This window comes from Anastrepha ludens, chromosome 3 (assembly GCF_028408465.1).
Source record: "Anastrepha ludens isolate Willacy chromosome 3, idAnaLude1.1, whole genome shotgun sequence".
NCBI classification, from domain to species: Eukaryota; Metazoa; Arthropoda; class Insecta; order Diptera; family Tephritidae; genus Anastrepha; species Anastrepha ludens.
Window position 1 is genome coordinate 21,288,751 of NC_071499.1, and position 14,483 is coordinate 21,303,233.

A 14,483-nucleotide genomic window follows, 5' to 3' on the forward strand; every position below is an offset into this window, starting at 1 on the left:
ATGTATGTATGTATGTTCATTAGGATGGTCCAAAAAAAAATGTTTTTCTTGATGCTTACCGCTTTATTTTTATTTGTTTAATATTTGCCCGTGCCAAGAACGCTTTAAAACTGGACACTGAATTCCCATGGGAAAATGCAATTTTCCGTAAATTTGTTATAAAATGTTTACAAATCGATATTTTTAACCTTATTTTTTAATTTCCCTTCACAAGCGTCAACCAAATTATACTTTATGCTTTATTAAAAAAAGAAATTAATAATTTTTAACGTAATCCGGCAAGATTCAATTATGGGGTTAGGGGTAGTCAGAATTTTCAAAAAATTGGATTTTTTTGCATTTTCTTAAAGCAGAATATCTTAGAAATATTGTGTGAAAATTTGATGTGAAATCCGACAATTTCGAGTTATTCAACAATTAACAAAGGACGCTCGGGCGCTCCGGAGCCGATGGCAAAACTTTAAATGCGTTTTTCTCAAAACTGTGTTTTTTGAACTGGTGATCACTGTAACTTAAAAACCGCTTGGTAAATTTCAATAAAATTTATACTGCTTTTGAAAAACATAAAAAACTCATGCCTGATCGAAGGATTTTTTTTTCAGAAATTTTTCGATTTTTTTTTAACAATTAACTGTCGATTTTTTTCTCGAAAATCTGAAAAAATATTTCTTGAGGCTGCCGGTTAATTTTGAAAAAAAAAGCTTAGATCAGGCACAAAATTATCTTTTAATAAAACTAATTTCTCTTCCCCGATTGGTTTTAGTTGTATCTCCAAGGGCCTGTGATGATCACCCTAAGGGACTTCTGGAGAAACGGGCTCCACACAAACAGCGATAAATTGTACATTTATTATTATTTTTTTGTTTGTTAAAATTTTGCTAAAGTCAAATTGAAACATGATATATTAATGATTTTGTCAAATAAGGCAATTAACTAGCAGAAAAAAATGATTGAAAATCATCGTTTTTCAGGCCTCTGACTAGCCCTAACCCCCTATAGGGTTGCATGTACGAAGGGTGGAGAAAAATGAGAACAAACTTTCCCGCAAAGTAGGTAATTAGTAGTTAGGGAGAGTATTCATTCGATAGTACTCTTTCTGCTCTACAAAACGGTGTTAATTGTATTTTTGAGTTATTTAATTTTTTTGTAGCGAATCGTCACGGGAGATGAGAAATGGTGGCTATACATCAAAATGAAGCAAAGAAAGAAGTGCGTGGCTCCAAAGCCGAGAGTCAAGTCGGATCTTCATCCAAAGAAGATCATGATAAGTGTTTGGTGGGACTGGGAGGGCATGGTGCACTGCGAAATGCTCAAAAAGAATGACATGGTCGACAAGAAGCTTTACATTACCCAGCTACATCGCATGAATGAGGCTATTTGACTGAAAAGAGCTGATCGACATGGTCAAACCACACTACTTCACGACAATGCCATGCCCCATGTTGCACAAGTCGTCAAAGCAGCACTTCAAGAGCTCGAATGGTAGGTCCTTCAGTATCCGCTGTATTCTCCACTTCTTACACTGACCGATTACCATCTTTTCCGCTCTCTGTCAAACCATATGAAGGACGTTACCTTCGATAACAAAGAGGGCCTTAAAAACTGGCTCAACAACTGCTTTGCCACCAGACCAGGCGATTTTTGGCGGAACGGCGTCAATAAATTGGTCGAAAGGTGGAAAGAGGTTGTAAACAGCAGCGGCGAATATTTAATTGATTAACTCATTGATATCATTAAGTGTTTTTTGTTTAAATAAAAGTCTTCGTTAAAAACGCTACGAACTTATTCCCCAAATCTTATATTTTCTTAACGATTTATTAAGATTTTTCACTCGTTTGGAAGAAAAGTTTTTTTAAGTTCAATGTGCACCTGCTTACGATTAGAAAATTATTTTCAACGAATAATAACAAAGCAAAGCGTCAAAATGGAAACAGTGTTGCCGGTCATATAATTTGCACCAAACATAGTTGTATATTTGTAAAATAGCAACATGTATTCCAATAAGTTAGCTGATTGGTCAAGAGGGAGCGAGAAAGCGGCTTACTTACCTAATCTTCTATAATTTAATCACGGGAACCGGATAACTACCAAAATTATAAAAAAAATATATACAAGGTGAAGTTCAAAATAAACAAGACTGAGCTAAAATAGAAACGACAGGAGTTTTGTTCTGATAACTTCGAGTTTATTTATACATATTTGGATGGCATCTACGAACGCAAAACGTTTTCCTTTCATGATCAGGTAGAAGTCACAGGGAGCCATATCAGGCGAACACGGTGAGTGATTGATGGTTAAAATGCGATTTCTAGTCAAAAAATCAGTAAGTGGATCGATGAGATGGTGCATTATCAGACAATAAGCGCCAGCTTCTTCCTTCGCGGTATTCAAATGAATTCGACGAATGCGATCCAACAAACGCTTCAAAACGCCAAGATAGAAAATTGGATTGACGGTTTGTCCCGTTCGCAGGAACTCCTTGTGGACATTTCCCTTGGAATCGTAAAAACAAATGAGCATCGACTTGATTTTTGACTTCTCCAAACGCGATTTTTTTGGTGGTGGTACTTTGACGCTTAGTTTCAGGTTCATGTTGAAAACACTATATTTCCTCACCAGTTACAATGTTGTAAAGGAACTCCCCCTCTTTTCTCGCCTGAATGAGGTTTTTTGAATGTTGAATTCAGTTAACTTGTGCGGAATGAAACGCTCAAATGATCGATGTTTTGGAGATATTCAACTCCGATTCCATGAATTTTAACGATGATTTCGGTTGATTTTCATAAATTTACGTACAATTTCGATGGAGTTTTCGATAATTACTGATTTTGGGCGGCCCGTATACTCAATGCCATTTATGTCCTCACAACCATCTCTGAATCGTGTAAACCACTCATGAACTCTGACACGAGATATACAATCATCGCCATAAATTCTTTTCATAAATTCAAATGTTTCGGTAAACGTTTTACCGATTTTAAAACAAAATTTGATATCAGATCTTTGCTCGGAACTCATTTTTGTACCGATGACACAAACATACTAACTCTTTAGACGCAATAACTTCGCTTCCCCTAAACCGAATATCACTAAGCTTTCACTGGAAGTCAGCTAGGGATGTAACTTCCAATGCACTAAGTCATAAAAAAGATGGCGCCATCAAATATATTTTTATGACGCCAGTCTCGTTTATTTTGGACTCCACCTTGTATTTACCTCAATTTTTTTCAGTATCATTTTCTGAAAATTTTTAAAGAGAAATCAAAAGAGAATATTGAAAACAGTTTATACTAAACTAGCGAAAACCCGCCCATTCCGATGGTCGTCTTTAAAAAAATCTAGATTAATTAATTAAATTAAGCCGAAAAATACTGTGTGTTTTTTATAAAAATTCTCGCGCATGAATAGTAATGAAAGAAGTTTTGAATAGTAGTAGCAATTAAAAAACGTTTGATGTGATTTACTTTATTACTTTTTTTATTGTAATGCTCTTTGGTATACAATATTCTTCGTTTTTCCATGCGTTGTTGAATAACTGAACAATACCGATGGCTTACCAACTCTTGAGCATGAAACATAAAGTTGGCCATGAGAAAAACATGGGTATTCTAAATCAATACCACAAATTGATAAAGTTTGGCCTTGTGACTTATTAATAGTAATCGCGAATGCAAGGCGAACAGGAAATTGAAGACATTTGAATTCAAACGGCATATCCGATGGTATCATTGGTATTCGCGGTAGTAAAACGTCTTCACCAGAGTATTTTCCATTCAAAATTGTACTTCAATGACGTTATTCATCAATCTCTTAACTGTTAATAGAGTGCCATTACATAGACGTGGTTGATTTATGTTTCTCAACATAATAGTCGGTGCTCCTATTTTCAAGTTTAGCATGTGCATAGATGCGCTCCCCTTTACACATAAACAACAACATCAATCGTATGATACATACACTTCGTCGTGTACGAAAAAGCGGAGAAGGAGAAGAGAACTGTTCTATTCCCCTCCGCTTTAACCTAGCTATGTGTTCAGGTGCAAATGACTTTTTTGCGTGAAGTCTGATATAAAATAAATTATATTTACTCTTCTTAAATTTATATAAACTTTTCCAGGCGAAATAAAAAAACTGACATATATTTGCTTCAACCGTATATTTGTGAGTACACAGGTAATACGTAAATATATGAATGATATAGGTAATATCTCATATTAGCATAACCTTTCTGCAAAAAATTAAGGAAACGATCACCAATCACGCCGGCAATGATACAATGAATTTTTCACTATAACTGACTTCAGATTAACGTTTATATAATAAGCGCATATGTAACATTTTAAAATTTTTTTAGTATTTTTTTTTTAATTTTTAATAATAAGTGGTCTTCCTCTTCCTCATCCTCTTCCTCTTCCTGTAGCTATTTCTTTTCCTCTTCCATCTCCGCTCCATCTCCTTTCTTTATCCCGGAAACGGGCAGTAAAAATTACGTCACTTAAAAGCTTTCATCAACAGCTTCCATCTGATACCCATATTGTACAAACACATCCAAGGGTACCTTGGTGCACCTTTTCGGCTATATCTCGAGACCCTGGTCACTCAGGCTTTGATTTGATACCCACAATGTAAAAACACATCCTAGGTTACCCGGGTCCTCGTTTTGGCCTTCGGCAGCGCCACCTGGTGGCGAGTGGAATCAATAAGCATATTATACTAACCTTCACCGTGGAAAAATATATATATATACCAAATTTCATAATAATCGGCCCAGACACACACGACCCAAATGTATTCAATTCTAATGCATGCTATGTGCGGTACAAAAAATACGTGCGGCAAATAGCAAAAACACACTCACTTAACCGACGCACCGCACACACACGCGTTATTGGATTTCAATCGAACTTCACAGAAACCTTTGCCAAAGCAGCACCAACAATGTGTGAAACTTTCATTGTTTTCCTTACACGCGTTGCTGAGATTACCCCAGACAAATGCACACTTTTTTCGGCTTAATTTTTATATATAATATATAGATTTCAAATAATTTTCAAAGCCTTGGCGGCGCACATAAATCTATATATACCTATAAAAGAAAGTCATGTTAGTTACACTATTTATAACTCGAGAACGGCTGAACCGATTTGGCTGAAAATTGGTGGAGAGGAGGCTTAGAACCAGGAGACGGACATAGGATACTTTTTATCCCATACGAACGCGTTTCCGTAAAGTCATTATAAAATGTGGTATAACAAAAGCGCATCTGATATGGAATAATAAAACGCAAATGACAGCTAAACGTAATTTTGCCTATGGTTAAGTAGAAAATTTGATAATATAAATTTTGTAATTTGTATATTATTCTCTTTGAATCATCATTATCAAAGCCGCGACCAAGACGATCGAATCTTTCCCGACAAAGCCATAATGCAAGAAGGATACGAAACATTGCGAATGAAACAACTGAAGAAGCACAAGGAATTGCCCGTGAAGAGCGCCGCGTTAGTATGGCTCGACTTCGTGCTTCTCAACCACAAAAGCAAAGCGAGGCAGCCCGTGAGACTGCTCGGTTGGCAATGCGAAATCGGCGAGCGAATAACAGAGATCAATAAGTAGATCATTTTCGATGCACAAGAAGAGAATTATCAAGTGCTGATTTGAATCGAGCAGCGATTCGATATGATTGCAGCACTGATTACTGCTTGCATCCTAGCGTTTGCATTGGGCCAATGAATGTTGTTTGCGAGTATTGTGGCGTATTGAAGTTTTCCGGAGAGACGCCCGGATTGTGCTGCCTTAGTGGAAGAGTGAAACATAAGCCCACCAAAACTTTGCAACGGTACGCATTTGGTGGTAAATAAATTGATGAACAATGTGATTTACGCGACGATACTCAAAGGAAAATTCGACGGTGAAGAAGTTCCCATTCCGAGGATCCCGATAATCCCAACCGATCTTCCGTTTGAGTTTAAAAGACTTCAATTTCCGATCCGTCTTGCATTCGCCATGACCATTAACAAATAACAAGGCCAATCCTTGAAAGTTTGTGGTCTGAATGCTCAATTATATTATATGTGGCATGTTCACGGGTCGGAAAACCATCTGCGTTGTTTGTTCTTGCACCTGATAATAAAACGAAAAATGTTGTGTATCATAAGGTACTTAAATGAAGAGTGAAATCTATTAAAGCTTCATTGAAATACTTGATTAATAAAAAAATTAACTTAATAAAATCAAAAATCTGCTTTTTTATTGCCTCTAGGGCGGAACAAAGTTCGCGGTGTCAGCTAGTTATAAATAAATAAAAGTAAAAAAGAGAGAACGTTGGTTCGAATCTCGGCGAAACATCAAAATTAAGAAAAACCTTTTTAAAATAGCGGTCGCCCCTCGGCAGGCAATGGCTAACCTCCGAGTGTATTTCTGCCATGAAAAAGTTCCTCATAAAAACATCTGCCGTTCGGAGTCGGTTTGAAACTGTAGGTCCCTCCATTTGTGGAACAACATCAAGACACACGCCACAAATAAGAGGAGGAGCTCGGCCAAACACCCAAAAAGGGTGTACGCGCCAATTATGTATATATATAAATGTTAGGAGGGTAACTACCAATTCAAAACCCGCCTATGGAGGCCTAAGGATGATGATAGATAGTCGTTTAAAATCTAAAACTCTCCTAGAATACGCTGTGAAGAAAGCATCGAATGTGGAGGCCTGTCTGGCACGAATAATGCCAAACAACGATGGCCTTACCCATAGGAAAAGGCTACTACTACATACTAGGGTTGTCAGTTCAGTCCTTTTATACGCGGGGCCGATCTGGGCTGACGCATTGAACATAAACAGCTATTCAAGAAAACTAATATTCCTCTAACGGCTAAGCACATTGCGGACTACCTGTGGCTTCCCCACAATTTCTGATGATGCTTCCTTCGCCATTGCAGGACTAATTCCGGTTGAGATTTTGGCAAAAGAAATGAAGACAGTACATATAAGGCTATCCGAACACGACGGTAGATAAAGGCGTAAAAAAATGTAAGCAGAAGAAAGGCGTATTTTGATCGCCCACTGGCATGACCGGTGGAACAAATCACCTAAAGGTAGATGGACGCAAAAGTTAATACCCACCCTTACGACGTGGTTAGAAAGGAACCATGCGGGAGCAAATTACTACCTAACTCAATCGCTTGCAGGGCAAGAGGTATTTAAAAAAATACGTGCATACATTTGGCCATGACAGCTCAGCAAACTGCCTAATCTGCACGGAAAAGGAAGAAGATGGCGATCATGTCTCATTCCAATGCCCACGCCATGTTGCCGACACCTTTGGAATCTTAAACGGAGAAAATATTGTAGACTTTATGCTAAAGTCAGCTGATAATTGGAAAGGAATCTGTGTGCTTGTGACATATATTCATAATGAGCTAAGACACGCAGACTTTTGTAGACGTCAACAATAATTAGGAACCTTTGAGCTAATCAGCCCTGTGAGGTAGTACCGTTTTGGCAATTCCGCGGGGAGAGTGGTCGATAGTGGAGAGGATAGAGGAGCTGTGGAGCTACAAGTCGCGCATGCTGATATGCCGGTATAGCAGTACTCATGAGAGTCTCCTCTTCACAGGCGTCATCCCAGAAAAAAAAAACAAAAATCCTCTTAGGCGCCCCTTAAACTCACACTTTGGGTGTCTGTCAAAAAATAGGAAGAGGAAGAATGTGTTTACTTCTATTTCTGTACAATGGCGCAAACCTCCTATGTGATATAGAGTCTCATACATAAAAAGAGTAGTTACTATAATTTTCGTAGTAAAGATGGCGTTCCTTGGAGTGTTTGAGACAAGGCGAATCTGTTAAAGGTGGTGTTGGTACATCAGCTGAGTTTTTTTTCGCTGTGTCCATGTGGCTGTCAGCTCAGAATGAAACAAGGCGAATTCATTATTTGTTTCATAGTTTCCCAATACTTTGCTTTGACAATCAAACGTACAAACATTGTTGTTGGTCTATTGGCAATAGACTATTGCCACCAGCTTTAATGAATGCGCCTTGATTTAAGAGAAAGATTCTGTGGACGATTTTTGATCCTTTACACGTTGGCAACGGCGAGTATCACAGGCGATAGAACAATGAGCTGCATGAGCTTTACGACGACATAGACATAGCGCAACGAATAAAGATCCAGCGGCTTCGTTGGCTGCTTCATGTCATCCGAATGGATAAAAACGCTCCAGCACTGAATGTATTCGATGCGGTACCAACTGGTGGCAGCGAAGGAAGTGGAAGGCCTCATCTGCGTTGGAGAGATCAGATGGGGAAGGATTTGGCTTCGCTTGATGTGTCCAACTGGCGCCGGTTAGCACGAGATAGAAACGGCTGGCGCGCTTTGTTAAACTCGGCCAAAATCGCGTAAGCGGTTATCGCGCCAATTAAAAAGAAGAAGGCTACGCTGGATGGGTCATGTAGTCCGAATGGATACAAACGCTCCGACTCTGAAAGTATTCAATGCGGTACCTGCTGGTGGTAGCGGAGGAAATGGAAGGCCTCATCTACGTTGGAAAGACCAGATGTAGAAGACTTCGCTTCACTTGATGAGAGAAAGAAACGATTGGCGCGCTTTGTTAAACTCAACCAATCAGGAAGATTATAATTATCGTAAAATAAGTAAACGCGACTGTTCGTTTTCGTTTATTTACCATACATTTGTATTTCACTTTTGAGTTAATAACCAAATATGTTCATGCTAACTGTACAACTAACTTAATATAATAAGTGTTTACATATTCTTATCCAAAGCAAGTATGGAAGTGTTCTCGATAGTTATTTTTAAACTTCGTAGTTTGAGTATATTGTCCTGCCCCTTTTCAGTTCAGCACTTTGTATGGGTTCAAAATGCCGTTGGGATCTAAAAGTTGTTTCATCTCACGCATCTTCACTATGGCCGCTGGGCTTTTACTATACTTCAGATAGTTCTTTTTCAGAAAACCAATGCCATGCTCAGCGCTGACGCTACCCTTAACCTGCGCCGTATACTCATAGACGAAGGGTTCAATGCATTTGTAGATTTCCTGAGTGAATTCCGTGCAGCAGATATTCAGATGCAAATTTGAATCGCCTATATGTGGAAGGGTGAAAGGGTTTTAAGTGGTAAATTCAAGCTATAAATTTCGAATATTGCATGAAAATCTCACCTAAATGTCCGTAACCACAAACGCGTGTGGCCAAACCGCCCACGCGCTCCTTCATCACATCGACTATGTGATAAAATTCACGTAACGGCAATGAGATGTCGTATTTGAAGCAGAAGCCATCCTCCACAAGCGCAACGGGTACCAGTTCGCGCAATTTCCAAATCTCTTGCATTTTACTCACCTCGCCCGTGATGGTGCCATCGACAATCTGTCCTTTCTCCATACCATTTTCCAAGAAGCGATTGAACTTTTCCATGTCATGTTCGGCATTGCTGCCGGAAGTTTCAATCAACATATAAAAGGGATAGCCCTCGATCGGGGAACTGGAATAGGAGGGGAAAAAGTAACAGAAATTGTTTTTTGTATAAATCGTATAAAAATATTTTTTAAATTTAATATCTATAAAAAAATTGTTTACTTGAGCTTGAAGTGATTAACGCTGGCGTCTAAGGACTGAGCATCGACCATTTCGCATGAGGACAGGATTTCACCCAAAAATTTCCGGGAATTGTGGAAAGTTTTAAGCACATCGTCGAAGGAAGGCAAACCTGCATATGAAAAGGAAGAAAGTAGAGGTTTGAATATAATTTTAATATACAAGGTGAAGTCCAAAATAAACGAGACTGATGTTTTGATGGCGCCATCTATTTCATGAGTCAGTGCGTTGGAAGTTACATCCCGAGCTGACTTTCTGTGAAAGCTTAGTGATATTCGGTTTAGTGGCAGCGAAGTTATTGCGTCTAAAGTGTCAGTATGTTTGTGTCATCGGTACAAAAATGAGTTTCGAACAAAAAGCTAATATCAAATTTTGTTTTAAAATCAGTAAAACGTTTACCGAAACATTTGAATTGATGAAAAAAGTTTATGGCGATGAGTGTCAATCTCGTGCCAGAGTTCATGAGTGGTTTACATGTTTCAGGACATGAGGACGTGAGGACATAAATGGCAATGAACATACGGGCCGCCCAAAATCAGTAATCACCGAAAACTCCATCGAAATTGTTCGTGGATTTATCAAAAATGAATCGAAATCATTGTTGAAATTCATGGAATCGGAGTTGAATATCTCCAAAACATCGATTTATCGTATTTTAACTTATCATTTGAGCTTACGAAAGGTCTGTGCACGTTTCATTCCGCAAAAGTTAACTGAGGATCAAAAACTGCTCATAATTCAACATTCGAAAGACCCCATAAATTACGTGAGGTGTTTTTTTCAATTTTCTGACCCTCCCTCCCCCCTGGTGAGATGTCGTGAGATTTTATTCAACCCCCTCCCCATCCCCCAATCTCACGTGAGATTTTTCAAAATGTGGGTTTCTTATGTAAACGCGTTGGATTGTTATTGTAAAAAGAAAAAAAATTTGCTTCGTGCTTTTATTTACGACTAGTTAAGACTAGTAATCAATATTGCTGAGAGTTATAAGTGTAATAAAAATTTAACAATAGAAGACTTAAATCGTAACTACTGCGATTAAAAAAAGAATATCTACTCTAATTCAGTCCAGAGAATCATGCGCGGTTTCAAGAGAGACTATTGGGACCAACATGTCCATATGATTTTCAGTAAAATCATCTGCTCCTTCAACTTCGTTCTGATCTAGCCACTCTAAGCCGTTGACGCTTGTGCACAGTAACTCATTAGCTCGTCTTGTGACAATCCGTGAGGGTCGCACTTTGCGGAACATACGCGCTTGCTTAGCTGGTGCAATGTGAGCTGCTCTCCTGTGCTCTGCAGCTCTTGTGATAGATGCGAAGTAAATACCGCATGTACTGCAGCATATTTTCTCTAAATCATCACGTATACTTGGGCAATAGAGATCAATAGGCGTGCTGATGAAGGCATTCAGCGGTTGAATCGGTACGCGTATTAGAAATGGAGCAAATGATTTTCCGTCATGTTCTTTAAAGTCCGGAATTGTCAAACGTCAACCTGAGTGATAGAGCGTTCGGCTCATAGTGGCGCAAAAAACAACCGACGGGCTACACTGTACCGCAAATTCAGATTAAATTGAGCTATTTGGTATAAAACAAATATGGTGGTTTGACAGTAGTAATGTATAACGTCGAAGTATGAATGAAATTATTTTCTTTCGAACGAATTAGTGAATGATCTTAATCATGCTACGATTACGCTTGAGATTAAATCTTAAGCATGTACAATTTTTTTGTTTCAATCAGAAAAAAAATTGCGTGATATTTGCCGAGACCCCCCCTCTCTCCAACGTAAGATTAGATGAGATTTGACTCGAATCCCTCCCCCCCCCTTAAACATCTCACGTAATTTATGGACGCCCTCTTAACAACATTGTAACTGGTGATAAAACGTGGTGTTTCCAACATGAACCTGAAACTAAGCGTCAAAGTACCGAATGAAAGGCCCCAGACGAGCCACCACCCAAAAAATCGCATTTGGAGATGTCAAAAATCAAGTCGATGCTCATTTGTTTTTACGATTCCAAGCGAATTGCCCACAAACAGTTCGTGCCAACGGGCCAAACCGTCAATGCAATTTTCTATCTTGGCGTTTTGAAGCGTTTGTTGCATCTCCCTGAATACCGCGAAGGAGGAAGCTAGCGCATATTGCACAATAATGCACCATCTCATCGATCCACTCTTGTGACTGATTTTTCAACTACAAATTGCATTTTAATCATCAATCACTCACCGTATTCGCCTGATATGGCTCCCTGTGGATTCTACCTATTCAGAAAACTGCATTTGGCCATAAAAGGAAATCGTTTTGTGTTCGTAGAGGCCATCCAAAAGATGTGTACTGACATCTTGAAGGAATGTCCTTCAATGACCCAAAGCACTCTTTCAAAAAGCTTTTAGATCGACAAAACAGTGTATCGAGGCGAGAGGGGACTATTTTGAATAAATAAACTCGAAGTTATCAGAACAAAGCTCCTGTGTTGGACTTCACCTTGTAAATTTATAGCGTCTAGTTGCTATAAAACAGTGGTCGCCAACCTTTATAATGTGTTGAGCTACTTTCAAGATTTTGAAATAAACAGCGAGCTACTTGCACAAGCCAACATAAATTAAATAATACACAGTTATATTCGACATACAATACATGCATGTATTTGTTTTACTAATATACGTTCTATATATAATAAACTTATGACTATCGTAACAAATCACAAGCGACTTAAAAAAACCACAAAACAGTAATAGTACATTATTATATGAATAAAATATGGGCAGATAAAAAGAGCATATTTAATGAGAAGGTTGACATTCTGACTCATCGATAATTTTTTTAATATTTGCAGTATAATTTGATACAGACATTCGAATACAGTTATCCAAATGTATGTCTGTAAGCCGATTGCGGTATTTATTTTTAATAAATTTCATATTGGAAAAAGAAGATTCACACAAATAAGTTGAACTGAATAACGCTTTCACTTTCAACGCAACACGACATAAAACTGAATACTTATCTTGACTTACTAAAGTCCATATACATTTTGTATTTGAACCTAAAGATTTTAAAGTCAAGTCACTTTGAAAAGCAATCAGTTCCATTTCTGTCACAGCAATGTCTTCGCCAAAGTTGTTCATAACACAAGTTGCAAACTGTTGTATATCAATGTCCATGAAGGGTGAAATAACAAATTGCGTCACTAAAGCAATTTTGCTGAAATCCTTGAAACGATTTTTGAAGTTTTCCTTCAAGTTAGAAACTATTTCCATATGATATTTACTGTCATAGGGCTCTAATAGATTTTTGGATATCTTTTCGGAAAGAATAGGAAAATGCTTAGTATCGCGGTTTTTTGGGTTTTGTTCCCAAAACTCAAGTTTTGTAATAAATGCATTTATATCAGAAATCATTTCCGCTAATTCTATATCCCTGCCTTGAAGCTGCAAGTTAAGCTCATTTAAATTCTCTGTAATGTCCACAAGAAAACCAAAATCTCTGAGCCAAGTCGAATTTTCCAGTTCAGGAATCGGTTCATCGCGTTCTTTGAAAAATTGGAGTATAGCAGGCAGGACATCATTGAAACGTTTGAGCACTCGTCCTCTGCTTCACCATCGTACTTCAGAGTGAAGAAGTAGCTCTCCGTATTTACAGTCAATTTCATCAGCCAAGGTTTTAAATAATCTTCTTTGTAACGCTTGAGCTCTAATCTTATTCACAATTTTCACCACCAGTTTCATAACGTTGTTCAAGTTAAGAAAATTTCCACATAATGCTTGCTAATGTATAATACAATGGTAACTAAGAAATTGTGGAAAACTTTCATCCTTATGACATAGCGCCACGAGCCCCTTATCACAACCCACCATAGCTGGAGCACCGTCAGTTGTCAGGCCTACCATTTTTGATATTGGAATTTTCTCAGAAGAGATGAGATTTTTTAAATGAGAAAACAGCTCTAGCCCAGTAGTATGTCCTTTGAGTGGAATAAACTTCAAAAGATCTTCTTTAATGGAAAATCACTAAAAGCCGTCCTGACAAATATGGCCATCTGTGAGGTGTCAACTACATCTGTTGATTCATCCAGTTGCAGTGAAAAATAAATACAGTTATCTAAGTCACTTCTTAACTGTAAAAAAATATCATTGCTCATTACTTCTACTCGCCTCATCACTGTATTAGCAGAAAGTTGCATAGATTTTATAGCAGACACTATTTCGTCTTTATTTCTAAAGTTGGCGAATAAAGAATCTTCAGCTTCCAAAAATGCTTGTTTTATGATTTCCCCGTCTTCATAAGGTTTTTTCTTTTGTGCAATTATCTGGGAAACACGATAAGATGCTTCAGTTGCAGCCTTATTTTTGTCGATTGTTTTCAAAAATATTGACTGTTGTCCAATTAACTGGATTATTAAATGTTTCAGTTTTTCTTTTCTGGTAGCAGAATTTAACGGGAATGCCTTCTCAAAATTCGAATGTACAGTTTTATGATGCCTCTCAATATTTCCTTTTTTAGCAACTGACACAGATGTATTACATAACAAACAAACACTTTTGCCTTTAACTTCTGTGAAGAAGTATTGTTCTTCCCATTCCGAATGGAAATGGTATGTCTTCGCCTTCTTACTACTGCTTGCCATAATGTTTCGAACTCTAACCCAACCGCTGCACGCAGAACGTTGATAATGGCGTTCAGTATTAAACTGAGCGCAATGTCGACGTGCATTGCGTATATATGAAACCAAAAAATTCTCGAACACGCTAATCGGTTCCAGCCGATCCTAGAACGGAGACGCGACTTCGCGTCGTGTTTGTCGGCGCGAAATCGTTTACCGCATTGTTGCCGCTGTTTATCTATTTATTATGAAAATTTCTGA

The 14,483-nt window shown here is 38.1% G+C and overlaps 1 protein-coding gene across 1 annotated transcript in view; it reads right to left on the reverse strand.

The window, feature by feature from the left end:
- Positions 1-8,669: 8,669 nt before the first annotated feature.
- LOC128857128 (D-2-hydroxyglutarate dehydrogenase, mitochondrial) overlaps positions 8,670-14,483 on the reverse strand; it is a 32,615-nt gene continuing 26,801 nt past the window's right edge. The window contains exons 6-8 of the mRNA XM_054092705.1: positions 9,596-9,725; positions 9,178-9,500; positions 8,670-9,101 (exon numbers count right to left, since the gene is read on the reverse strand). Coding sequence (XP_053948680.1) covers positions 8,851-9,101; positions 9,178-9,500; positions 9,596-9,725 — 704 coding nt within the window. The 3' untranslated portion in view covers positions 8,670-8,850. The remainder of the gene's footprint in view (positions 9,102-9,177; positions 9,501-9,595; positions 9,726-14,483) is intronic.